We start from the raw sequence: 24,403 nt of genomic DNA, 5'->3' as shown, positions 1-24,403 counted from the left end.
CGTTCCCATGACCCATCTCAGCCATGGAGGCTGGGAGGGTGGCCAGGCTACTCACCGTGTCCAGCGAGGCAGCCGCCCGCATGTCGGGCAGGAACCCCACGTCCAGCACATGCAACAGGAAGTCCTGGTTCTCAATGCCATATACCCGGTCCAGGAAGAGCACCATTGACGCCTTGTGGTCGGGCACAAAGGATGCTGACATCTTTGGTTGCACCAGAGCCCCGTCTGTGGGCAACGAGACTGGGATCAGGGCTGCCCTTGGGGGCCCTCTGCTTCCCTTGCTGAGTCCCGCCCCTCCGCACCTTTGCCCAGGGTGGGGATCTGCAGCGGGAGGCTGATGATGCCCACGAGGTCATCCAAGGGTACAAGGGAGCGCAGGATGGCACGGATCCGCAGGGCCTCACCCTTGCCGGCTTGAATTAGCTGGAGAGGGGAGGTGGGCATGTCATCAGGCACCCCATGCCCCATTTGGTCATTCCATCCCTTCCTGACCCACTGGCACATAAAGTAGGACCCTGTCTCCTGGAGTGAATGCTAGAATTTCCAGCCCTGATCCCTCTGCCTGCGCTGTTCGTCTGCAGCCCTAACAACCCCAGCTCTCATTGCCTGGTCTCCCCCACTGGACTGGGAGGTCCATGAGAGTGGGGCCACAGGCTCTCTTGGTTATTGGTGTGTCCCCAGCATTGCCTGGCCTAAGACCACCCACAGAGCAAGAGCTAAATCAAGGTCGCTGAATGTCTGAAAGAGGAGGTTCAAGGTTGGCCATGCCCCGCGCCCCAGCCCAGGCTTCAGGTCTCACATGCATCTCTGGCGCACAGCGTCCCAGCAGGTCAATCAAGGCAGCGTAGAAGGACATGATGGCGTGTCCCAGATGCACCCGGTTTTCTTCAGGGGGCTCCTCCCCGAAGCTGCAAGGGAAGGTGGTGATGTGAGGAGGGGGCGGCATCAAGGGGCTTGGGGAGGGTGGTTTGTTCTGTCGAGGAGAGGTCAGGAGACTCACTGCTCGCGCCGCCGGTCCCTACGGACGCCTGGACCGTCCCGCGCGGGGTCCTCGGAGATGCGGATGGCCTCTTCGATGGTGGCCAGCAGCCCCGAGCCGCCCTCGCCCCGCAGGGCAGGCCCAAAGCACTCGGGCTTGCGGATCAGCAGCCGCACCACCACGTTGGCGTTCTCCTCTACGCTCTCACCTGGTGGCGCGCAGAGTCAGGAGGCCTCTTAAGCCACTGCCCAGGGTTCGTCCCTGGGCAGCCCTCAACCTGGCACCTCAGGGTGAACTCCAGGCCCCCGCTGACCTCCGGACCCTGCCCTGTGCCCACTAGGAGGCACCCCTGTCCGGGCCAGGCCTGTGGCCTAGAATATGGACCACACCCGAGGGAGGTTTGACCACCCATGACCGCCCCCCAGCCTCCCGCCCTGTTACCGCCACCTCCCGCCTCACCATTGACAAAGACAGCGAAGCGCAGGAAGTCCAGGTAGCGCTCCCCACCACAGGGGTTCCAGCCGATGTCTGGGTACCCTTTGGCCAGGAGCATGGGGCAGCTTTGGAGGCCACAGCCAGCCAAGTAGGACACCACCTGAGTGTAGAGGGTGGCTCAGCCAGGGGCTCGACCCACACCACCTTCTTCCCCAAGGCGTAAGTCCCTGTCTGCCCCGGGACCTCTGCAATCCGACTGTCTCTGGATCCCTCAGCCAATAAGCCTCATCTTCCACCATCATCTCCCCCCAGGACCATCACAGCCCCCTTCTCCCTGGGCACACTGTTCCCTTCAACCCCTAGACTGTTCCCTACACAGTCAGAGGGACCCTGCAAATACTGTGATGCCATCTCTCTTAGGGTTATGCCCAAAGACCCTCCATATAGCCTGCCTTTGTCACCTCCCTGCCCTCACCTCCTAGCACTCACCCTGTCTCCCTCTGCTACAACCACACTGGTCTCTTTGCTGTTTATCAAACTTGTTGAGTTCACTCCTGCCCCAGGGCCCTTGCACTGGCTATTTCCCAGCTTGGAAGGCTCTCCTTCCCCCTCCATGTCCATATGGCCCCTGTCTCCTTCAGAACTTTATCTATCACTTTCTCAGTGAAGCTTTCTGTGACCACTCTTGTCTAAATTTGGTCACACCCTTCCGACACTTGATATTTCTCTCTTGATTTTTCCTCCTTAACACTTGTCACTAGCTAATACACCATGCACGTGTGCGTGCTCAGTCACTTCAGTTGTGTCGGCCCCAAGGACTGGTCACCAGGTGACCCCATGGACTGTAGCCCACCAGGCTTCTCTGTCCATGGAATTATCCTAACAAGATTACTAGAAGTGAGTTGCTATTTCCTCCTCCAGGAGATCTTCCTGACCCAGGGGTCGGACACACATTTCCTGCAGCTCCTACTTGGCAGGCAGATTCTTTACCACTGAGCCACCTGGGAAGTCCTAATACACCATATATTTTACTTATTCATCATGTTTATTTTCCATCTTCCCAACTAGAATGTCAGCTTCACAAGGACAAGGATTTTTGACCGTCTCAATCACTGTCATACCCCTACTGCCTTGGACGGGTCCTGACACATAATAGGTGCTCAATAAACATTTGTTAAATAAATTACTTAACTGTCAGAGAGTGTGTACTGTTTTGTAAATGCTTTTGTGGGTTAACTCATTTAATCCTCAGAACAACTACATGAAACTGTTTCTATTATATTCATTCTACAGATGAGGAGATGGAAGCCTGGAGAATTAAGTCACTAGCCCAAAGCCACACAGCAAAGGGGGGCAGTGTGGAGAGGTGAACCTAAGTTGCTGAACTCCATAGCCCCTGCTCTTCACTGCTATACACAGAAGCAGGGAGCACAGACGGCCAAGAAATGTGCCAAGTCCACACGGCTGGGGGGGTGGGGCGTGGATTTTCACTCAGCCCTGGGGTCACAAAGAATCAGACACAACTGAACGACTAAGCACAGACACACACCGTGACTGAGTGACTAGGTCCTGTTCCTCCCCTGAGATTATTCCCCTTGTGATTCAGTTCTGGACCCTGCACAACAGCACCCCTAGAGTGCATCCCGAATCAGCAGGTGCCCCAGGAGGTCAGGTACGGGCCAGGCCTCTTCCCTCCATACCTTCTCCAGATCCTGCTCCTGCAGCGCCAAGGCCAGCTCGTTGTTGTCGATGACAGAGGCAGCTGCCACGTCCAGGGGAGTGGAGCCCTGCATGCCTGTGGGGGTGAGAGGCAGTGAGAATGCTCATTAGAGGTGCCTGGCTGCCTGTCTCACTTTTGTTTATCTCATCTCCTCCAGGAAGGCTTCCTTGACCACCTCTTTCCCAGTCTGGGTCAGGTGCCTCCTCGGACCCGTGCTTCCCCATCCCAGGCCTGAGCAGTCCAAGCTGTCTCAATCCAGGATGGGTTTGTCTTCCCCACTCCACTGTGAGCCCCATGAGGGCCAGGCCCAGGGCGTCTGGGTGTCCCCAGCACTACTCATTATAGGGCCAGATCTGGGGTGGGTTGAGTTCCCCAGGTGGCGTTAGTGGTAAAGAACCTGCCTGCCAATGCAGGAGACATAGAAACGTGGGTTCGATCCCTGGGTTAGGAAGATCCCCTGGAGGAGGGCATAGCAACCCACTCTAGTATTCTTGCCTGGAGAATCCCATGGACAGAGGGGCCTGACCGGGCTAAGTCCATGGGGTTACAAAGAGTCGGACACGACTGAAGTGACTTAGCATGCACACACGCACATTTGTTGAATGACTGAGTGAGCCAGCGGAGAGTGGGGCCCAGCCTGGATGGACTGCCAGGAGTGGGTTCAGGGCTTCTCACCCAGGCCGATGCCGCTGTTCTCCAGCAGGTAGCTCAGGTGGTCGAACATGGAGCGCTGGTTCTGCCGGCTGATGCGGCAGAAGTAGCAGAGGAAGCGGCAGCAGCTTGTCACCATCTTGGGGAAGCGGATCTCCTGGGTGGGTAGGGTGGGCCAGTGGTCAGTGCCTGCCTCCCTTGGCCCCCTCCCCTGAGCTCCCTGGCCCACACAGCCCCCTTACCTTGGATTCACCGCCCCCAAGGACGTTCACCATGACCTCCATGACTGTCTCGTGCATGCCCAGTGCCCTCATCAGGTTCGGGTGTTGGTAGAAGACTTTGTTGTTCATGATGTTCCTGTGGACAGGCCGAGTGCATGGGGTCAAGTCCGTGGAGAGCCCCCAGACCTTTGGGGGAGCCATCATCAAGACTGTGGTAAGAGTTCACATTTACTGAACTCCTAGTCTGTGCCCAGCACCGCCCCCTTTAATGATCTGAACTCATCCAAGCCTCATGTCCACTCTGGAAGGCAGGATCTATAATTATCCCTGTTTCACAGACAAGAAAACCAGGCAAAGATCCAGGGTGGGCTCCCCTGGGGCAGACATCTTTAGCATGTTGCATGTTGTATTGCCAAGTGCCTAGAAAGGGCCTGGCATATAGTAGGTGCTCGACAGATGTTTGCTGAGTGAATGAACGAGGCACACTTGACACTGAGTGAGTGCTCAAACCTATTATTATTGCTACTGGGCTTCCCAGGTGGCTCAGTGGTAAAGAATCCACCCGCCAAGCAGGAAATGTGGGTTTGCTCCCTGGGTTGGCAAGATCCCTTGGAGAAGGAAATGGCAACCTACTCCAAGATTCTTGCCTGGGACAACGAGGCAATCCCATGGGCAGATGGGATTGGGCTACAGCCCATGGGGTTGCAAAAGAGTCAGATACAGTCCATGGGGTTGCACAAGAGTCAGACACAACTTAGCGACTAAACAAAAACACAGCAGCTCACTGAAGCCACACCACGACTCCGAGAGGTAGGTGTGGCTCTTTCTCAGTTTACAGATAAAGAAATGGAAGCTCAAAGGGTGCAAATCTTGTGCCCAGAGTCACAGGCAAGTAGGAGAGGCTCCCCAGGAGTGAGTGGAGAGATAAGGGGAGACAGTCTAGCAGCTGGGAGGAGCACACCACCCCGAGGATGGGGCAGAAGTGGGGAGGGGCAGGGACAAGCTGGAGCCCAGAGGGTTCCGGTCCCTTCCCGCGAAGACGAGCTGGGGGCGGCGGCGGCGGGGGGGGGGGGGGGGGGGGGGGGGGGGGGAAGGGGCGGGGCTCAGCAGGGAAGGGGCGGGGCCTCAGCAGGGGCGGGACAGGACTCAGCGGGGGGAGGGGCGGGGTTTCAGCGGGGAGGGGAGGGGTTCAGTAGGGGAAGGGCGGGGGCCTCACCCGATGCTCTGGATCATGAGGTTCTCTTCCTGGGGGCCCATCTGCACGATGAGCAGTGAGCGGATCTGGCCGAGGCACTCGAGCAGGCTCATGGTGTCCTCCACGGAGGAGGGGGAGATGGTGTAGGCCCGGGGCAGGGCGCGCAGCAGCTCCCCGAGCCCATCATACTGCCGGTGCAGGAGGCTGAACATGGCGCGGACCAGCTCCGGGCTCTGCACGAAGTCCTCTTGGGCCCAACGCACCACCGTGTGGGACACCAGCTCTTGCAGCGACTCTGGGAAGGGGACACAGGGTCTGAACGGTCTTCCCAGGACAGGGCTATGAGCCAGAACAATGCAAGAGGGGCCCTTCTTGCCAAAGGGCTTCTCAGTTGCTACCTGTTAAGCCCCACCCTACCCCTGCCAGGACTGGGCAGATGCTGGCAGACTCTGTTCTATGGCCCTAAGAGTCTCTTTGTCATCTTCACCCTATAACCAGACCACAAGAGCCCCCTTTTCAAGAGGAAAAAGAATGTGTACCACCAGATACAAAGTACTAGAGCGCTACTAGGAGCATCTTTAAAAGCACAAATGGTAATTCCATTAGTTCTGTAGAGTGAAGTGAAAGTCACTCAGTACTGTCAGACTCTTTGCGACCCCAAGAACAATACAGTCCATGGAATTCTCCAGGCCAGAATACTGGAGTGGGTAGCCTTTCCCTTCTCCAGGGGATCTTCCCAACCCAGGGACTGAACTCAGGTCTCCCGTATTGCAGGCGGATTTTTTACCAGCTGAGCTATCAGGGAAGCCCTTGTTCTGTAAAAATGCAGGCAATTTTGGGACTTCCCTGGTGGTCCAGCAGTTAAGATTCTGCGCTTCCAATGCAAGAAGTAAGGGTTTGATCCCTGGGCAGAGAACTAAGGTCCCATGTGCCACAAGATGTGGCCAAAACAAACAAACAAACAAACAAACAAACCAGCCAGCCAATTTTTCCTCATGGGAGACAACAGACACAAAAAGAAACTGTGAGGACATTGGTGGCATTTGAAAATAATGTCAAAAATGAACTGTTCTCTTTCCCTGGTGATTTCCCTGGGACTTTCTTTCCCTACATCCAGCATCCATTTCTCTCTCTGTCTTTCTCTCCCAGCACTTTTTCTTCCCAGAATTTCTGGGAAAGAAGATAAATGTTTCCCATGTCTCAGAGTTAGGGGAAACCTTCTTGCACTGGCACTGAATGGTGATCTGTGACATGTCCTACCCTCCGTCCATCTGCTCTGTACACTCTGGACCCATCACGTCAGACTTCATATTCAGCACCTCTCCTGCTCACCTGGCTTCAGCCATGCTGGCCTCTAAATGCACCAAGGGTGTTCCTGCCTCAGGGCCTTTGCACTGGCTATTCTTTCTGTACCAGCCATCTTCTCCCAAATCTTTGCATCCTCTCCCCCCATTCTAACCTTTTCATCTTTGTCCCTCTTTCTCCTCTACTCAACTTCATTTTTCTTATTAGCATCTATAGTCATTTGACATTATGGTTATATATATATATATATATATCTTTTGTAATATTCTAAACTCCTTCAAGGTAGAGATTTTGACTCTTTGTTGTTATTTGTCCCTCTGTTATTTGCCAGGTTCCTCTGTCCTCCCCTATCTTCCAGGGAGTGTGCTGTGTTTAGCTGCTCAGTCGTGTCCACCTGTCTGTGACCCCACGGACTGTAGCCCACCAGACTCTGCTCAGATTCATGCCCATTCAGTTGGTGATGCTATCCGACCACCTCATCCTCTGCTGCCCCCTTCTCCTCCTGCTCTCAATCTTTCCCAGCATCAGAGTCTTTTCCAGTGAGTCAGCTCTTCATATCAAGTGGCCAAAGTATTGGAGCTTCAGCTTCAGCAACAGTCCTTCCAATGAATATTCAGGGTTGATTTCCTTCAGGATTAACTGGTTTGATTTTTTTTGCAGTCCAAGAGACTCTCAAGAGTCTTCTCCAGCACCACAATTTGAAAGCATCAATTCTTTGGTGCTCAGCCTTCTTTGTGAATCAACTCTGTGAATCAACCATACATGACTACTGGAAAAATCATAGCTTTGACTATATAGACTTTTGTTGGCAAAGTGATGTCTCTGCTTTTTAATATGCTGTCTAGGTTTGTCATAGCTTTCCTTCCAAGGAGCAAGCGTCTTTTAATTTCATGGCTTCAGTCACCATCCACAGTGATCTGGGGCCCAAGAAAATAAAATCTATCATTGCTTCCACTTTTTCCCCTTATATTTGCCATGAAGCAATAGATTCCCCAGCTCTAACAATAGTGCCTGGCCCAGAGTTGGTCCAATAATTTGTGAAATGTCATAGAATAAAGTCTGCAGCAACGTCAGGGACTCCGTCCTTGTAATATGGTGCTAATACACAGTTTGTATAATGACCTACTGGCCCATGACTGTTTTCCTATCCCTCAGCACAGTAACTGTTTCACCAAGAAATAAACAAAAAACAATCAAAAGCCTTGGAAACCACGGTGGTGCAGGAGTTGCCCCCAGTCCTAGGTTGGAGGTGTGGCTCTCCCCTCTGGCAGTCATGCACCACACGATTTCAACACACACACTGTGCAGCCCCCGCGTTTGGGCCACACCTCCAGCAGGCCTCCTCTCTCACCCCACTCTCCGCTCCTCCTCTCTCATTAATACCACCTACCCATCCCTCGTGCTGCTCCTGGGGCCTGTCTTGTACCCAGAAGCTCCGTAAGCACAGGGCTGCCTGGCCCACCCCTGTCTCTTCCCTGGTGGCCCCAGTCCTCACGGGGTTTGCGCTCCTCAGCGGGTGGTTCCTCCTCTGATTTCTCCTCCTTCTTCTTCACCAGCCGCACCTTCTCCAACAGGCTCATCAGGCGACTGCCCAGGGTGGCTTCTTCCTCTGGTTCCTCCTCTTCCCCCTCCAGTTGAATTCCTGGAGGTAGACAAGAAGGGAAGGCATGTCATTCATCTGCTTGCTTATTAATCTGCTGAATCATTTACTTCTTTATTCACTCACATATTCACACATTCATTTCTCACTCATGTGTGTGTTCATGGGGTTTTTCATTTATTTCTTTATATGTTCATCTATTTGTTCACTTATTCATTCTTTGAATTGTTTGTCTTTTAAATCAACTATTGCAAGTATCTTCAAAGAACTAAAGGAAACCATGTCTAAAGTATTAAAGAGAAGTATGACGACAGTGACTCATCAAAAAGAGACTCCTGATAAAGAGGTAGGACTTTCCTGGTGGTCCAGTGATTAAGAATTTACTTGCCAATGCAAGTATCTTGGGTTCGATCCCTAGTCCAGGAAGATCCCATATGTTTCAAGGCAACTAAGCCCAAGGGCCACAACTACTGAGCCACACTCTAGGGCCCACGAGCTGCAACTGCTGAGCCCACGAGCCCTCGAGCCTGTGAAATAAGAGAAGCCTCCACACTGCAACTAGAGAGTAGCCCCTACTCGCTGCAATGAAGACCCAACACAGCCAAATAATAATAATAAAAAGAACTAGATACAAAAATAACCATATAGAAGCTGAAGTGACAAAGTACAATAACTGGAATATATTAGAATGGCACAACAGCATATTTGAGATAGAAGGAGAAAGAATCAATGAACTTGATTCATAGAACAACAGAGGTTATCCAACCTTAATAAAAGAATGACGAAAATTAACAGAGCCACAGAGACCCATAGTGTACCGTCAAGCATAACAACGTATGCATAATGGGAGTCCTAGAAGAAGTGATGAGAATGGGGAAGAAAACTATTTAGAAAAATAATGGCCCCAAAGTCTGAAATTTGATGAAAAATATTAATCTACACATTTAAGAAACTCAGCAAACTCGTACTCAAACTGCTTAGAGGCCAAAGCAAAGAGAAATATTGAAAGCCAGCCAAATAAAAATGAGTCATCACATACAAAAACAATCTCAGTAAGATGATCAGCTGACTCCTTATGAGAAACAATAGAGATCCACCAACCATCCCTCAAGCCATCTTTCTTTTTATTCATCCAACCAGTCAGCCAACTCTTTACTCACTCCTTTATTCAGCTATTCTCTCCATCAATTCACACACTTGTCCATTCACTTATATACCAGCAAATTTGGAAAACTCAGCAGTGGCCACAGGCCTGGAAAAGGTCAGTTTTCATTCCAATCCCAAAGAAAGGCAATGCCAAAGCATGCTCAAACTACCGCACAATTGCACTCATCTCACACGCTAGTAAAATAATGCTCAAAATTCTCCAAGCCAGGCTTCAACAGTACGTGAACCATGAACTTCCAGATGTACAAACTGGATTTAGAAAAGGCAGAGGAACCAAAGATCAAATTGCCAACATCCACTGGATCATTGAAAAAGCAAGAGAGTTCCAGAAAAACATCTACTTCTGCTTTATTGACTATGCCAAAGCCTTTGACTGTGTGGATCACAATAAACTGTGGAAAATTCTTAAAGAGATGGGAATACCAGACCACCTGACCTGCCTCTTGAGAAATCTGTATGCAGTCAAGAAGCAACAGTTAGAACTGGACATGGAACAACAGACTGGTTCCAAATAGGGAAAGGAGTACGTCAAGGCTGTATATTGTCACCCTGCTTATTTAACTTCTATGCAGAGTACATCATGAGAAATGCTGGGCTGGGATGAAGCACAAGCTGGAATCAAGATTTCTGGGAGAAATATCAATAACCTCAGATATGCAGATGACACCATCCTTTTGGCAGAAAGTGAAGAAGAACTAAAGGGCCTCTTGATGAAAGTGAAAGTGGAGAGTGAAAAAGTTGGCTTAAAGCTCAACATTTAGAAAACTAAGATCATGGCATCTGGTCCCATCACTTCATGGCAAACAGATGGGGAAACAGTGGAAACAGTGACAGACTTTATATTTTTGGGCTCCAAAATCACTGCAGATGGTGACTGCAGCCATGAAATTAAAAGACACTTGCTGCTTGGAAGAAAAGTTATGACCAACCTAGACGGCATATTAAAAAGCAGAGACATTACTTTGCCAACAAAGGTTTGTCTAGTCAAAGCAATGGTTTTTCCAGTAGTCATGTATGGATGTGAGAGTTGGAGTATAAAGAAATCTGAGCACAAAAAAACTGATGCTTTTGAACTGTGGTGTTGGAGAAGACTCCTGAGAGTCCCTTGGACTGCAAGGAGATCCAACCAGTCCATCCTAAAGGAAATCAGTCCTGAATATTCACTAGAAGGACTGATGCTGAAGCTGAAACTCCAATACTTTGGCCACCTGATGTGAAGAACTGACTCATTTGAAAAGACCCTGATGCTGGAAAAGATTGAAGGTGAGAGGAGAAGGGAATGACAAAGGATGAGATGGTTGGATGGCATCACCGACTCAATGGACATGAGTTTGAATAAACTCTGGGAGTTGGTGATGGACAGGGAGGCCTGATGTGTTTTAGTCCATAGGGTCGCAAAGAGTTGGACACGACTGAGAGACTGAACTGAACCGATAGCCATTCATCCGTGTGTGTGTGTGTGTGTGTGTGTGTGCGCGCTCAGTCATGTCTGATCTTTACAACCCCATGGACTGTAGCCCACCAGGCTCCTCCTCTGTCCATGGAATTTCCCAGGCCAGAATACTGGAGTGGATTGCCATTTCCTCCTCCAGGGGATCTTCCCACCCCAAGGATTAAATCTGGTCTCCTGCACTGACAGGTGTATTATTTACCACTAGCGCCACCTGGTGGCTGGGGCTTCCCAGGTAGCTCATCTGGTAAAGAATCCACCTGCAATGCAGGAGACTCTGGTTTGATTTGGTCAGGAAGATCCCCTGAAGAAGGGATAAGGGGTAACTCCAGTATTCTTGGGCTTTCCTGCTGGCTCAGTTGGTAAAGAATCCGCCTACAATGCAGGAGACCTGGGTTCGATACCTGGGTTAGTAAGAGCCCCTGGAGGAGGGCATGGCAACCCAACCCAGTATTCTTGCCTGGAGAATCCCCAAAGACAGAGGAGCTTGGCAGGCTGCAGTCCATGGGGTCACAAAGAGTCGGACACAACTGAGTGACTAAGCACAGCACAGCGCCATCTGGGAAGCCCATAGTACATCCACCCAAACACCCACATAAACATATCCTTCCACATCATCCACCTGTTCACTAATATGTTCATTCATTCAGTCATTCATTTTACCAACAGTTACTTCACAAGAACTGTAGATATTTAAGATCAGAAAATCTTAGGAAAACTTCAAGACGGGTCTCAAAAGAAAGTTTGGGAGGTGGATTCTCTGATCTCCTCTCGTACCGCAGTGTGTCAGCAGGTCTCGATGAAATTCGAGCAAATCCTGTCGGACCTCTTCAGGGAGAGGACAATCTTCCTCATCCTCAGCAGTTTTGAAGTGCAATAGCATGTTGATCTAGGGAAGGTCAAAGATTAGAGTGAGAGACCCCAGAGCAGGAACTCTGAGGTTGAGCATCAAATATCCAACTGTGAGTTCCTGTCTAAGCTCATGAATCAGTGAAGAATATCTGGGCGACTAAAGGTTCAAAAGGAGTCAGGGTCAGTCTGCAGTGACTCAGAAGTCTGGTTCAGAGAGAGGTAAGAGAGTAACTGTTACTCTGTTACTCAGAGCTTTCCTGGTGGTTCAGACAGTAAAGAATCGGTCTGCAAAGAGGGAGACCTGGGTTTGATCCCTGAGTTGGGAAGATCCCCCTGGAGGAGGGCACAGTAACCCACTCCAGTATTTTTGCCTAGAGAATTTCATGGACAGAGGAGCCTGGCAGGTTACAGTCCATGGGGTTGCAGAGTCAGACACAACTGAGCAACTCACACGCACACAAGAGAGTAACAGATAAGTGTATCAATAGGGTCAGAGGTCAAAGTCAGATTTTGAGGTTGAGTATCATCCGTGATCAGGGCAAGGGGAGAGGCTGAGGTTGAGGGGTAAACAGTAAGGCCAGCTAGGGTCAGGGGTCAGAGGACCTGCTCCTGGGGTGGGGAGCGGAACTCGCGAGTGCGTCGGGCTGTCTCAGCTGCAGTCATGGTGAAGGCTTTTATGAGGATGGCGTAGCGGTCCCTCTGGTTGGCCTGGAGTTTGTCCACATAGCGCTCTGCAAAGGCTGCCAGAGATTCCACACGGTGCTGTAGCTCTTGGTCACAGAAATACTCCAGCAGGTTACACATCTGTGGGATGATAGCCATGTGGTAGGTGGGATGATAGCCATGTGGTAGGTGGGATGATGGTGAGACCATGAGGACTTCCTTGAAACTCTTCTTGCCTTCCCTCCCCACTCCACAGCCCTGTTCGGGTCGAGCCACCACTGTCTCCCGCCTGGATCCTCAAGGTGGCCATCTCCATGGTCTCATCCCTCTAATTCACCTCCCACAAGGAAACCAGAGAGCTCATTCAAAACCCAGCAGCAGTCCCCTGTTTTATGCCCCTCCGCAGCACCCACTACCTTGGGTCAAAGTCCAGACTCCAGCCCCACCAGACCCTGCATTGGCCAGCCCAGAGGGATGGAGGCTAGAAAAACAGGAAGAACCAGCTCACCTGTAACTTCACAGACTCGGGCAACTTCATCTGGAGCAGCCCCTCCTCCAAGTCCTCTTTTTCCCCCTCTGCTGTCTCCTCCTCCTCTTTTTCCTCATCTTCCTTCTCCCGTGCCTCTTCCTCCTCGTCCTCCTCCTTCTCCTCCTCATCCTCTTCTTCCTCTTCCCCTTCCTCCTCCTCCTCCTCTTCCTCTTCTTCCTCAGTGAATACTTCAGGCTCAATCATCTTCAAGATCTGTTTTACATCCTCATCGCCAAAGATGCCCATCACCTAGGGGACAAAGGCCGGCTGTGTTACTGCAGGCTGCAAGGCTTCCATAATCAAGTCCCGGCCTCACTCCCCAGACCTGATTCTCCAGCACAAGCCAGATTCATCCCTGCACTGACTGGATACAATTCCTCCTACAAACAGGAATGGCATCCCCCCTGTCCCACCATCCACCTTCCTTAAGATACTCCCAGATCCATACCCTGTGTCCCATCTACATGGCCCAGACCACATAGCCAAACATGAGCACCTCTCCCTTCACAAGTAAATGTCCTTTCTCCCAAACCTGACCATTTGTGACTCTGGGACAAGACACATCCTACATCTGATCGAGGCCCTCATAGCTCCCAGTATATGCCAGCTCTCAGTCAACATAATGGAGATGCTAAGAGATGGAAGGAGAGGGGGTAAATGAAAGGGAAAATAGCTGGGAAAGAGAGAGATGAATGAATGGGGGAGGACTAGGTGACTGGGTGGATGAATAGATGGGATAGCAGAGGTGTGAAGGAGAGGTCTATGGATGGGTGGATAATGGATTGAAAGGTGAAGGTAAAGGGGGAAGAAGAGATGGTGGGTAGATGGATGACAGGATAAATGATGTTTAGAGACGTGGGAGGATGCATGCTTTGATAGATGCATACGCAAATACATGAGTGGATAGGTAAATAGATAAATGCATAAATAACCATGTACTGGGATGGAATGGATATATGGATGGGTGGATAGATTTGTGTGTGAAAACTGGATGGATGTTTATATGTAAGAATCATTAGATGGGTAGTGAATGAAAGAGTACATGAAATAAAGAACGGATATTGAAGGATGGAGAATGAGTGAATGAGTGGGTAAATGAACAGGTGTAGATGGTTGGATGGATTTGTGGGTACATGTATTAAGTACCCACAAATCCATCCAATCATCTACCTCTTGAGATCTGATCTGCCTCTTGAGAAATTTGTATGCAGGTCAGGAAGCAACAGTTAGAACTGGACACGGAACAACGGACCGGTTCCAAATAGGAAAAGGAGTACATCAAGGCTGTATATTGTCACCCTGCTTATTTAACTTCTATGCAGAGTACATTATAAGAAACGCTGGACTGGAAGAAACACAAGCTGGAATCAAGATTGCCGGGAGAAATATCAATAACCTCAGATAGGCAGATGACACCACCCTTATGGCAGAAAGTGAAGAGGAACTAAAAAGCCTCTTGATGAAAGTGAAAGTGGAGAGTGAAAAAGTTGGCTTAAAGCTCAACATTCAGAAAACGAAGATCATGGCATCCGGTCCCATCACTTCATGGGAAATAGATGGGGAAAGAGTGGAAACAGTCAGACTTTATTTTGGGGGGCTTCAAAATCACTGCAGATGGTGACTGCAGCCATGAAATTAAAAGACGCTTACTCCTTGGAAGGAAAGTTATGACCAACCTAGATAGCATATTCAAAAGCAGAGACATTACTTTGCCAACAAAGGTCCGTCTAGTCAAGGCTATGGTTTTTCCTGTGGTCATGTATGGATGTGAGAGTTGGACTGTGAAGAAGGCTGAGCGCCGAAGAATTGATGCTTTTGAACTGTGGTGTTGGAGAAGACTCTTGAGAGTCCCTTGGACTGCAAGGAGATCCAACCAGTCCATTCTGAAGGAGATCAGCCCTGGGATTTCTTTGGAAGGAATGATGCTGAAGCTGAGACTCCAGTACTTTGGCCACTTGAGGCGAAGAGTTGACTCATTGGAAAAGACTCTGATGCTGGGAGGGATTAGGGGCAGGAGGAGAAGGGGATGACAGAGGATGAGATGGCTGGATGGCATCACTGACTCGATGGACGTGAGTCTGAGTGAACTCCGGGAGTTGGTGATGAACAGGGAGGCCTGGTGTGCTGCGATTCATGGGGTCGCAAAGAGTCAGACATGACTGAGCGACTGAACTGAACTGAATACCTATGGATAGAGAGATGCATGGATTGATGGATAGGTAGGTGGAAGATGGAAGAATGGATGAATCCATGGATGGGTGGATGAATGGATATGTGGATGAATGGATGCACAGTGGAAGGTGGATGATGGTTGGATGTATGAAGGGGAAATAGATTAATAAATAAATGGGTAGGTGGATAGATGAATAGATGAAACAGTGAATGAAATGATGTATGAATGAATGGACAACTAGATTGAAAGTTGGATAGATGGAGGCAGGGATGGATGGAGAGGTGGACGAATAGATAATTGGGTGGAGACTGGAAGGATAAATAGATGGTGAACTTTTGGATAGGCAGATGAGGGTATGTTTGAATGGACAGATGGATGGATGGAACGGTGGGTGGAGGACGGCTGAATGATGGTTGGTTACATGATTAAACAAAAAGAAGGAAAATGAATAGATGTCAGATGAATGGATGGAAGGAAAAGTGAATGAGTAGATGATAAAAGGATAAGTTGGAAGGTGAAGGGTGTATGGATGGAGAGATGCATGGATGGTTGGATACATAAATGGGAGGTATGCAGGTACGGGTGGATGAATGGATGTATGGATGATTTGGTAGCGGGAAAGACCGGGACAGAGGGAAGCAGGAGGAAGTCCTTACCAGCAGGGTGGACACCAGCTTGAGCACCGGCACAAACTGGAACTCCACGGAGCCCCCGACTGGGTCACGAGCGTGCTGCCCACCATCTCGCACCGCCTCCCCCAGCATTCTGAGTGCTTTGTCCCGAAGAGCTTCCAGAGGGATGCTGGGGCTGAGGCGGGCCGGGGCTTCTGCCGCCCCAGCAGCTGGCAGGGCGGCCACGAAACACGGGGCTGAGAAATGGTGTGGAGGCCGCAGCGAGGTGGTAACGCCGACGCCAGGAAGCCCGTAGCGGCGGGGACCGTTATCCGCTCTCTTTCCGGGTGGGAAGAGAGTGATGGCGCGGGTCTCAGGCGTGAGGGGCACGATGTACTCAGAGAGCATGGAGCGGCGGCTGCGGCAAGCACTTTCGAGGTGGATGCTGATGAGGAGGTCGTAGTAGCCTGCCCGCAGAGGGCCGGGCAGGTGCGCGTCCTCCAGGGCGTGCAGCAGCTGCGCCTGGTCCACATGGCTGCACAGAGCATGCGCCACGCGGTTGTTGCCCAGGGCGCACACAGCCCGGTAGAGGCGGAGGGTGTGCGAATGGAACCGCTGCAGGTCCAAGCGCTCAGACAACTCCAGGATGTCCATGCATCTGTGGTAGAGATGGGCTACATTCAGAGACAGAGCAAGCAGAGAAGGTGGGAGACAGAGGCACAGACCCGAGAGGCAGAGTGCTCAGGCGAGTGTTGGTGGCCCTAGAAGGGAATCCCAGTGTTCTGCTAGGTCAAGATTCTGTGAGGTCTGTGGAGCTGAGTCTAGGAGACTTTTTAATGGTTCCGGAAGTCCCTTACTGGTCTGGGGGCTCCCTGGGATACGTTTGGGGTTTATAGGATGGTCTGGTACCCTGGGGATCTAAGAGTCCAGGGAAAAGATCTGGTGACTGTGAGATGTATGTGGGCTTCCAGGTTGGGTCTAAATCCCGCTCTGGCAAGTCTGAGTACCCTGGATATATTTGAACACCACCAGAATGTAAAGTTCATCAGGACAGGACATTCCTGCCTGTTTCGTTTGTTTGTTCTTTGTTTGCTATATTCCCAGCACCTAAAAAGGACTAAACACAAAGGAAATCAACCTTGAATACTAATTGGAAGGACTGATGCTGAAGCTGAAGCTCCAATACTTTGGCCACCTGATACAAAGAGCCGACTCATTAGAAAAGACCCTGATGTCAGGAAAGATGAGGGCAGGAGGAGAAGGGGATGACAGGGGATGACAGGGGATGAGACGGTTAGATGGCATCACTGACTCAGTGGACATAAGTTTGAGCAAACTCCAGGAGATGGTGAAGGACAGAGGAGCCTGGTGTGCTGCAGTCCATGGAATCACAAAGAGTCGGACATGACTGAGTGACTGCACAACAAATGTGCTCCATAAATATTTTCTGTAGGAACAAATGAATATGGGTGCATCTGGGGCCTCTGGGGATGGGTCTGAATCCTTCTGGGCAGGTCTGAGCATTGCTAGATGTCCGTTTACAAGAGCTTGGTGTCTCCAGCCCGGAATGCTGTTGTCACACAGGAGGGGCTCAGAGCTATTTGTCGAATGAGTGAATAAAGAAAAGATGAAGCATGTTGGAAGCCTCCTGGGGTCAGTCTGGGATCCTGGCCACATTTAGAGTCCGTAAAAGCTTTGCTGTCATCCATGAGAATACTCTCTAGCTGGGTGTGTCTGGGTCCCCTGGAGTGAGTTAGAGATTTCCATGGGACACATCTAAAGTTTCCCTGCATATGCCCAAGAGACCCTAGGATGCATCCAAGCCTCTCTGAATAATGTTCAAGACCCTCTGAGGTATACTTGAGGCCCCTGGGGTGTTGTGTGGGATTCTTGATGTGGATCTGGCTCCCTGAGATGGGTCTGGAGTCCTCTGGGGTGTTATCTGGACATGCCTGGGTTGAGTCTGCATCTCTGGAGGTGAGTCTGAGCCTGCTGAAATGGATTGAGAGCCCCCTGGTGTGCTATCTGCAGAAAATAGGGTGGTCTGGGGCCTCTTGGAGTGTTATCTGGAGCCCCAAAGGTAGTGGGGAAGGGGAACCCAGTGGGATCCAGACCCCAGAGGGCTTGAGGTACCCGCCCCACCCCTGGGCGATGGGGCTGGCCCTGACCGGTTCTCCTCGGGGACATGCAGCGCCATCATGGTGAGCGGCTCCTGGCACTGCACTGCCCAGCCGAGCCGCTCGCCCGCCCGCCGCGTCTCCACCTGCAGGAAGTGGTTGGGCATGCGGCTCCAAGACACGGGCATCAGCATCTGCATCTCCAGCCGCGGAGGGCACTGCGGCGTGGGGTTCTTGCGCTCGCTCAAAAACATGGCGGCTGACAGCGGCATGATGTTCTGCGGGGCACAGAGGTGTGCACAGGTCAGGATTCCCAGTCTGCTGGATCCAGCCACTCCACTTCCAGGAAGACATCCCAGACTGCCCTCCCGCCACACACACTTCAGCCTGACATCCCGCACCTCCTTCCTCAGCCTGCCCCCATTCGCGCCCCATCACCGACCTTCTGTTTCCCCAGCTCAAACTGGATCACGTTCTGGTGCGTGGGCAGGACAAAGACGGCAGGGAACAGCTTTGTGTTGGGTTCCACCTAGCAAGGGAAAAGAGGGCAGGGTGAGGAAGAGGATGAACTGGAGGTGGTGTTGACTCTAGATCCCAAACTCTGGAGCCAGTCGGCCCAGCCTGATCCTGCTGGTGCCTAAAGGTCCAAAGGGCATAGGAGGCTCCACAGTGGCCCTGAGGTTGCTCATGGACTGTACCACCTCTGATCCAGCAAGGCCAACCTCCTCCACCTCCTAAGGGGAACCTGTCATCTGGGACTTTGCAGATTCATGATGGAGGTATATAGGCCCTCACTGTACAATTCCTTTAATTTTGTTGTGTGCTTGAAACCTTTCATAATCAAATGTTGAATAGGAAAATACCACTTTAGAATTCTGGTCCATCGTAGGATTTTCCTTGATTGGTGAAAAGGTGGGGACTGGTACCACCCAGCCCAAGATGGAATACGGATCTCTCTCCAAGGTCAAGGCTCTGCTCTGTCTCCCTTTTCCTAGATATCAGTAGAGGGTCTCACAGGCACCTCCCATAGCCACAATACAGCTCTGGCCTGTCATGAGGTTGTTTTTGTCCTGTATCCCTGGGGTCTGTCCTCTCGGTGGGCTGTCCTGGGATGCTAGGTCACGAGGATGCTATTACTAAGTTGCTGAGGGGCTGGGCTCACCTGGAAAAAGGTGTTGCTCTCTTTGCCGTTGGCAGTAAAGGTCATTAGGCCAGTGGCCAAGTCCACCAGGCAGCCAATGACAAGGTCCGTGTGGCTGATCCGGCCCTGCTGCCCAGGGCTCACGAAGTCTCCGCCCCACACCATGTAGCAGTTACTACACTTGAGGCTGGAGGACACAGGAGTGGTCAGCACACTGATCCCCAGGCGTTCTGAACACCTGGACACCCCCTTCCCCGAGCTCCCAGAATACCAGGACTCAGAGTCCCACCCCTAAACAGCCACCACCTGCAGACCTGAGCACTGAAACCACTCACCCCAGACCCTGCGGAGCTAGAATTCTTAGGAGGTGGTGGTGGATTCTGGAAGGAGAAGGAAGGGGAGCAGAAGGAGAGAACAGAGAAAGGAGGTAACCTAGAAAGAGGATGGCAAGATGGGGAAGGAGGGGACTTCCCTGGCGGTCCAGTGGTTAAGAATCCGCCTTCCAATGCAGGGGTTGTGGGTTCGATCCCTGGTCAGGGAACGAAAATCCCTCATACTGTGGGGCAAATTAAGCCACACACTGCAACTTGAGAAAGCTTTGCGTGCTGCAATGAAGACCCAGCGCAGCCAAAATTTACAAAAAAAGAGGAGGAGGGAAAACTCAGAATAGGAGCCATGGGGAGGAAGATAAGCAGGAAGACAGGAGGAAAGGAAAGGGCGGTGCCCGGCGTGCCTACCCCCCACAGCCCCCACCCCTGCCCACACCTGCTGTGGATGTTGCCTTGCTCATCTCCCATGGTCACTGTCACCGCCCGGACCTTGCTGAGGTCGAAGTTCATGTCGTGCTGGTGGTAGTCAGGGGTGACCCAGCCCACCCACACGCAGCTGGGCTCCTGGCCGGCAAAGACCCTCACAGAGTAATAGTACTGGAGAGGCAAAGGGGAGACCAGCAGTCAGTGGGCTTCCCTGGGGCTCTTGGTTTCCCTGGATTCTCAGTGTCCTCTGGGGCTTTGACAAGAAGTTACTGCATTTGAGACCCTCTCTTTCTGTATCTACTGATACATTTCTAGATCTGGGAAACTTGGGACAGTTTTGTGATACCCTCAAATTTGGGTCCCTCCCACCACTAGGCTATTTGTGTCAGAAAATATTCCAGATTTGGGGAATCCCAAAACTACATTGGGATTATTGTGAATTCTGGCTCCCAGGAATACACTAGTGAAAGTGAAAGTGAAGTCGCTCAGTCGTGTCTGACTCTTTGCGACCCCATGGACTGTAGCCTAACAGGCTCCTCCATCCATGGGATTTTCCAGGCAAGAGTACTGGAGTGGGTTGCCATTGCCTTCTCCAGGAGATCTTCCCAACCCAGGGACTGAACCCGGGTATCCCGTGTTGTAGGCAGATGCTTTACCATCTGAGCCACTAGAATAGCTGTTAAATTTGGGGGTGGTGAGTTTACAAGGATGAACCCAGATATTGGGATCCTGAGTCTATGTTGGTTTATCCTTGGGATTTGGGGATCCCTGGGAGTTAGGTCAGCATGCCTCATGACTTCATTGTGTTCCCTGTGATTTTTAGGCCCTTAGCTATATGGAATTAGGGGTTCAAAGGGTTTGAATCGATGTGTACTATATTTTGTGGTTTCCAGTAGGTACTGGGGTATCCCCAGATAAGGGCAATTACTGGGGATCATGGCATGGAATTTGGAAATCTGCCGAGGGCCCTTGGTTCGCACCGTGGTGGTATTGAGGATGATCTCAGGGTCATCACGGTCGTCAGCAGGCACCACCTCATGAGGGAGTCGGGGCAGAGTGGGTGTGGCTGGTGGCTGGGTCATCATGGCAGCCTTCTTGGCCTTGAACAAGAACCTGGTGGTGAAGAGGAGAGGCTGTCATGAGGCTCACTCTCCAGCCCAGTCCCCCAGCCCTCCCATCACAATGTTCATGCCTCCACATTCATCCTACATATGTACATATCTATGTGTGTGCGTGTGTGCATGCTCAGTTGTGTCTGACTCTTTGCGACCCCATGGACTGTAGCCCACCAGGCTCCTCTGTCCATGGGATTTCCCAGGCAAGAATACTGGCATGGGCTCCCATTTCCTTCTCCAGGGGATCTTCCCCACCCAAGGATCAAACCCACGCCTCCCCCATTGGCAGGCATCAGCAGGTGGATTCTTTACCGCTGAGCCACCAGGAAAGCCCCACATCCATCCTAACTACACCCCATTTCTAATACCCAAGGCCTCGCTTCTAGAGGGATGAAATCCCAATTGCGTCAGGAGTGTCCACCTTGGAGGATATCTGTGTTTTTGGATGTCGGGTTGCCCAGATTTAAAGGTGCCTCTGGGAACATGGAGGTTGCCTTGGGAAGTGTACAGTGGTCCTCCCAAGTCAGCATGCCTCACGTGGGTGCTAAAGGCATTTGGGAAAGGACAGCTCTCCCTGTGGCACTGGCTTGTACACTGAAGGCATGTGGAATCCCTGGAGCCCCAGCAAGCAGTATGTCTCCTCAAAACTGTGACAACCCAAAATCTCCCATCATTTCCACACATCCCCTCAAGAGACACAGAAATACATCCTACTGAAAACCACTGCCACCACAGGGGAAAAGCAGATTTGGTTTCAATCCAAGTTTAATGCCCTTTGAGGGTTCCCCTTAAAGTTAGTTTTTTTTTGGGGGGTTACATTTGAGATACAGAAGTGACCCCAATTTAGAAGACCAGTGGTGTTCATTGGAATGCCTCGGGGGCATAGATAACTTGACCAAAAATTTGAGGTCCCCTTTAGTGTTCACAGATAATGAAGTCCATTGGATGAAAAGCTTTGGGACCCAATAGGTACCCCCAAGGACAGTGGAGTTCTTCATAGATATAGTGGGGCATCCCAATTTTACATTCTCAAGGAAATTAGAGTGTCCCAGAGAAATAATAGCCTTCACTTGAGACATAATAGGATCCCTTAGTAATCTGAGTCCACATAACACATATGGGATACAGTGGGGTTTCTCAAGTTATTGAAGTCGCCTAATTGAGGGGTCCCAGGACAGACCCCCAAGCCCCACCCTGCCCCTCCCTTGACTCACCCTCTCTTCTTGTTCTTCTCTGTGGTAGCATCCTTCTCATTCTCTGCCCTGGCAGGCTGGGCCTCCACCCCAGCCTGGGCAGGACTCCCAGGTGTCCCCTCCTTGGCAGTTCCTTCTTTGTTCCCCTCAGCCTCGGCCCAGTGCCCAGCTGAGCGGCGCAGGTTTTCATAGTCGGGATCAGGTTCCGCTGCCCGGGCCTCATCCTCCGCAGGAGGCTGCAGGCCAGGGGGTGCCAGTGGGGTGGCCCCTGCGGTGCACCGGAAGTGCTGGTGGAACTGGACTGGAAGGCTCAGCCGGAGAAACAGCATCTCCACCAGACTGTTCTGGGAGCCCCAGGTGCGGTGGGTCAGGCGCAGGCAGGGGGGTGTATCTACAGTGCCATCCACACGAGTCACCTGTTAGGGGAGCAGGAAGCCCTGAGCCAGGAGGTTGGGCTGGGCCATTGGCCCTAAACCTTATTACACACAGAGTCACCATTCGGCGTTAGAGCACTGTGTGAGAACCAGACAGAGACTCACTCCTCTGGGTGGAGGAGCTCCTATGGGATACACAACCTGGCCACGGGTGCATTCACCTTCTGTCTGTCTGGACACCTTTGCGCATGAGCAGCCCTGGTCAGAAACTGGAATCACTCAGGGAGCTTTCAAAACCTACCTGATCCACTCCAGCCTAGGCCATCCATCCATCCATCCACCCTTCTATCTACCCACCTATCCATTCATCCATCCATTCTTGCATTCTTCCATCCATCCAACCATCTATCCACTGTTCCACCCACCCATCCATCTATCCACTCCACAAACATTTACTGAGCACCTACTGTGTGCCGGGCACTTTCCCAAGTGCTAGGAACACATCAGTGAACAGAACATGAGCCCTGCCCTCCTGCTTTCTTATGGAGACCTCTTGGGGACAGCAGCCCAGAAGGGTCAGAGTTTTTTTTTTTTAAAGGTCCCCCAGATGAATTTTTGTTACATTTGTTGTTTGTGGAAAGGCAACACTCAGAAGAATGCACACATCATAGGTGTACAACACTATGAGGTTCTGGAGAGACACACCTGTGTCTCCTGCACTCAGACGGAGAAATGGACCACATAACCAGTCCCCCTGGAAGCCTCCTCAGTGCCTCTTTAGTCACTACCCTCTCAAAGATAGTGAGGGATTCTGATGAGGAAAATCCAACAACCTGGCCTAAATAAGGGGCAGGAGCTGAGAGCGGGACAGGTGCCTGGCCTGTGGACCCAAAGGACAGGCTCAGATTTTCTGGAGACTCCATAACAACTAAAGCAGTGCCCTTTCTTTGATGCCCCACCTCAAGATGACCTCATCAAGGACCAATTGCCAAGACAGACCTCTGTGCTCCTTGTCAGCCAATGAATTCACCCCAAAACCATGCAACCAAAACTGTCTGCAGAATCTTTTTCTCTCCTCTCTCTCCTTTCTCTCTTATAAATTCTGTCTGGAGACTTCCCTGGAGGTCCAGTGGTTAATTCTTTCTGCAATGCAGGGGACACAGTTTCGATCCCTGGTTGGGGAACTAAAATCCCACGTGTGTGTGTGTGTGTGTGTGTGCACTTAGTCATGTCTGACTCTTTGCAACCCCATGGACTGTAGCCCACCAGGCTCCTCTGTTCACGGGATTCTTCAGGCAAGATTCCTAGAGTGGGTAGCCAGTCCTTTCACCAGGGGATCTTCCCAATACAAGGATCGAACCCTGGTCTCCTGCATTGCAGGTGGATTCTTTATGGTTTGAGCTGCCAGTTCAGTAAAATCCCACATGCCCTGGGGGCAACTAAGCCCACACATGCAACTACAGAACCCACGCTCTCTGAAGCCCACGCACCTCAGTGAAGATCCCCCAGGCCACACGACACAGCCAATAAATAAATTAATTAAATAAACCCTGTTTTGCCTCTGCTCCTTGACAAGTCTACTGACCATCTTCCTCCTGTGACTTGTAGGCTAAGTAACTAAATGTCTGATTATTCACTCACAGTACAGCGTAGCGTCCATCATCCTTAAAGTGCCTATGAATGGGATCCTACAGTACGTATTCTTTTGTGTCTGGCTTCTTTCAGCCAACACGATGTCTGTGAGATTCGTCTGTGTGGTTGTGGGTGGGTTAGTTGATTCATTCTCCCTGCTGTCTAACATCCTGTTCTTGGGGTTGAGAACACCATCTGGCAGTGGCAAGTATTGGGAGGTTCCTGTTGGGCTTCCCAGGGGGCGCTAGTGGTAAAGAACCTGCCTACCAATGCAGGAGACCTAAGAGACTCGGGTTGGATTCCTTGATCCGGAAGATCTCCTGGAGGAGGGCATGGCAACCTACTCCAGTATTCTTGCCTGGAGAATCCCCTGGGCAGAGGAGCCTGGAGGGCTATAGTCCTTAGGGTCACAAAGAGTCAGACACGACTGTAGCGACTTAGCACGCATGTCTACTCTACCATCCTCTCCCACCCCAGGTACCTCTCTAGTCTTTGTGTCCCCATTCTCTCCACCTACAACTCACT

The 24,403-nt window shown here is 51.3% G+C and overlaps 1 protein-coding gene across 5 annotated transcripts in view; it reads right to left on the bottom strand.

The window, feature by feature from the left end:
* Positions 1-24,403, bottom strand: part of RYR1 (ryanodine receptor 1) — a 128,834-nt gene that overhangs the window by 70,542 nt on the left and 33,889 nt on the right. For all 5 annotated transcript variants that reach the window (XM_059876495.1, XM_059876496.1, XM_005218897.5 and 2 more), the window contains 20 exon segments: positions 21,894-22,288; positions 20,545-20,677; positions 19,575-19,735; positions 18,831-18,996; positions 18,111-18,197; positions 17,720-17,946; positions 15,597-16,209; positions 12,747-13,016; positions 12,179-12,379; positions 11,501-11,612; positions 8,002-8,148; positions 5,223-5,496; positions 4,028-4,142; positions 3,810-3,942; positions 3,115-3,209; positions 1,439-1,574; positions 1,001-1,187; positions 800-908; positions 303-423; positions 56-225 (listed from right to left, as the gene is read on the bottom strand). In XM_059876495.1, coding sequence (XP_059732478.1) covers positions 56-225; positions 303-423; positions 800-908; positions 1,001-1,187; positions 1,439-1,574; positions 3,115-3,209; positions 3,810-3,942; positions 4,028-4,142; positions 5,223-5,496; positions 8,002-8,148; positions 11,501-11,612; positions 12,179-12,379; positions 12,747-13,016; positions 15,597-16,209; positions 17,720-17,946; positions 18,111-18,197; positions 18,831-18,996; positions 19,575-19,735; positions 20,545-20,677; positions 21,894-22,288 — 3,852 coding nt within the window.

Source organism: Bos taurus, chromosome 18, assembly GCF_002263795.3.
Source record: "Bos taurus isolate L1 Dominette 01449 registration number 42190680 breed Hereford chromosome 18, ARS-UCD2.0, whole genome shotgun sequence".
NCBI lineage: Eukaryota > Metazoa > Chordata > Mammalia > Artiodactyla > Bovidae > Bos > Bos taurus.
The sequence above is the reverse complement of the archived record's forward strand: the minus strand, read 5'-3'. Positions and strand labels throughout refer to the sequence as shown.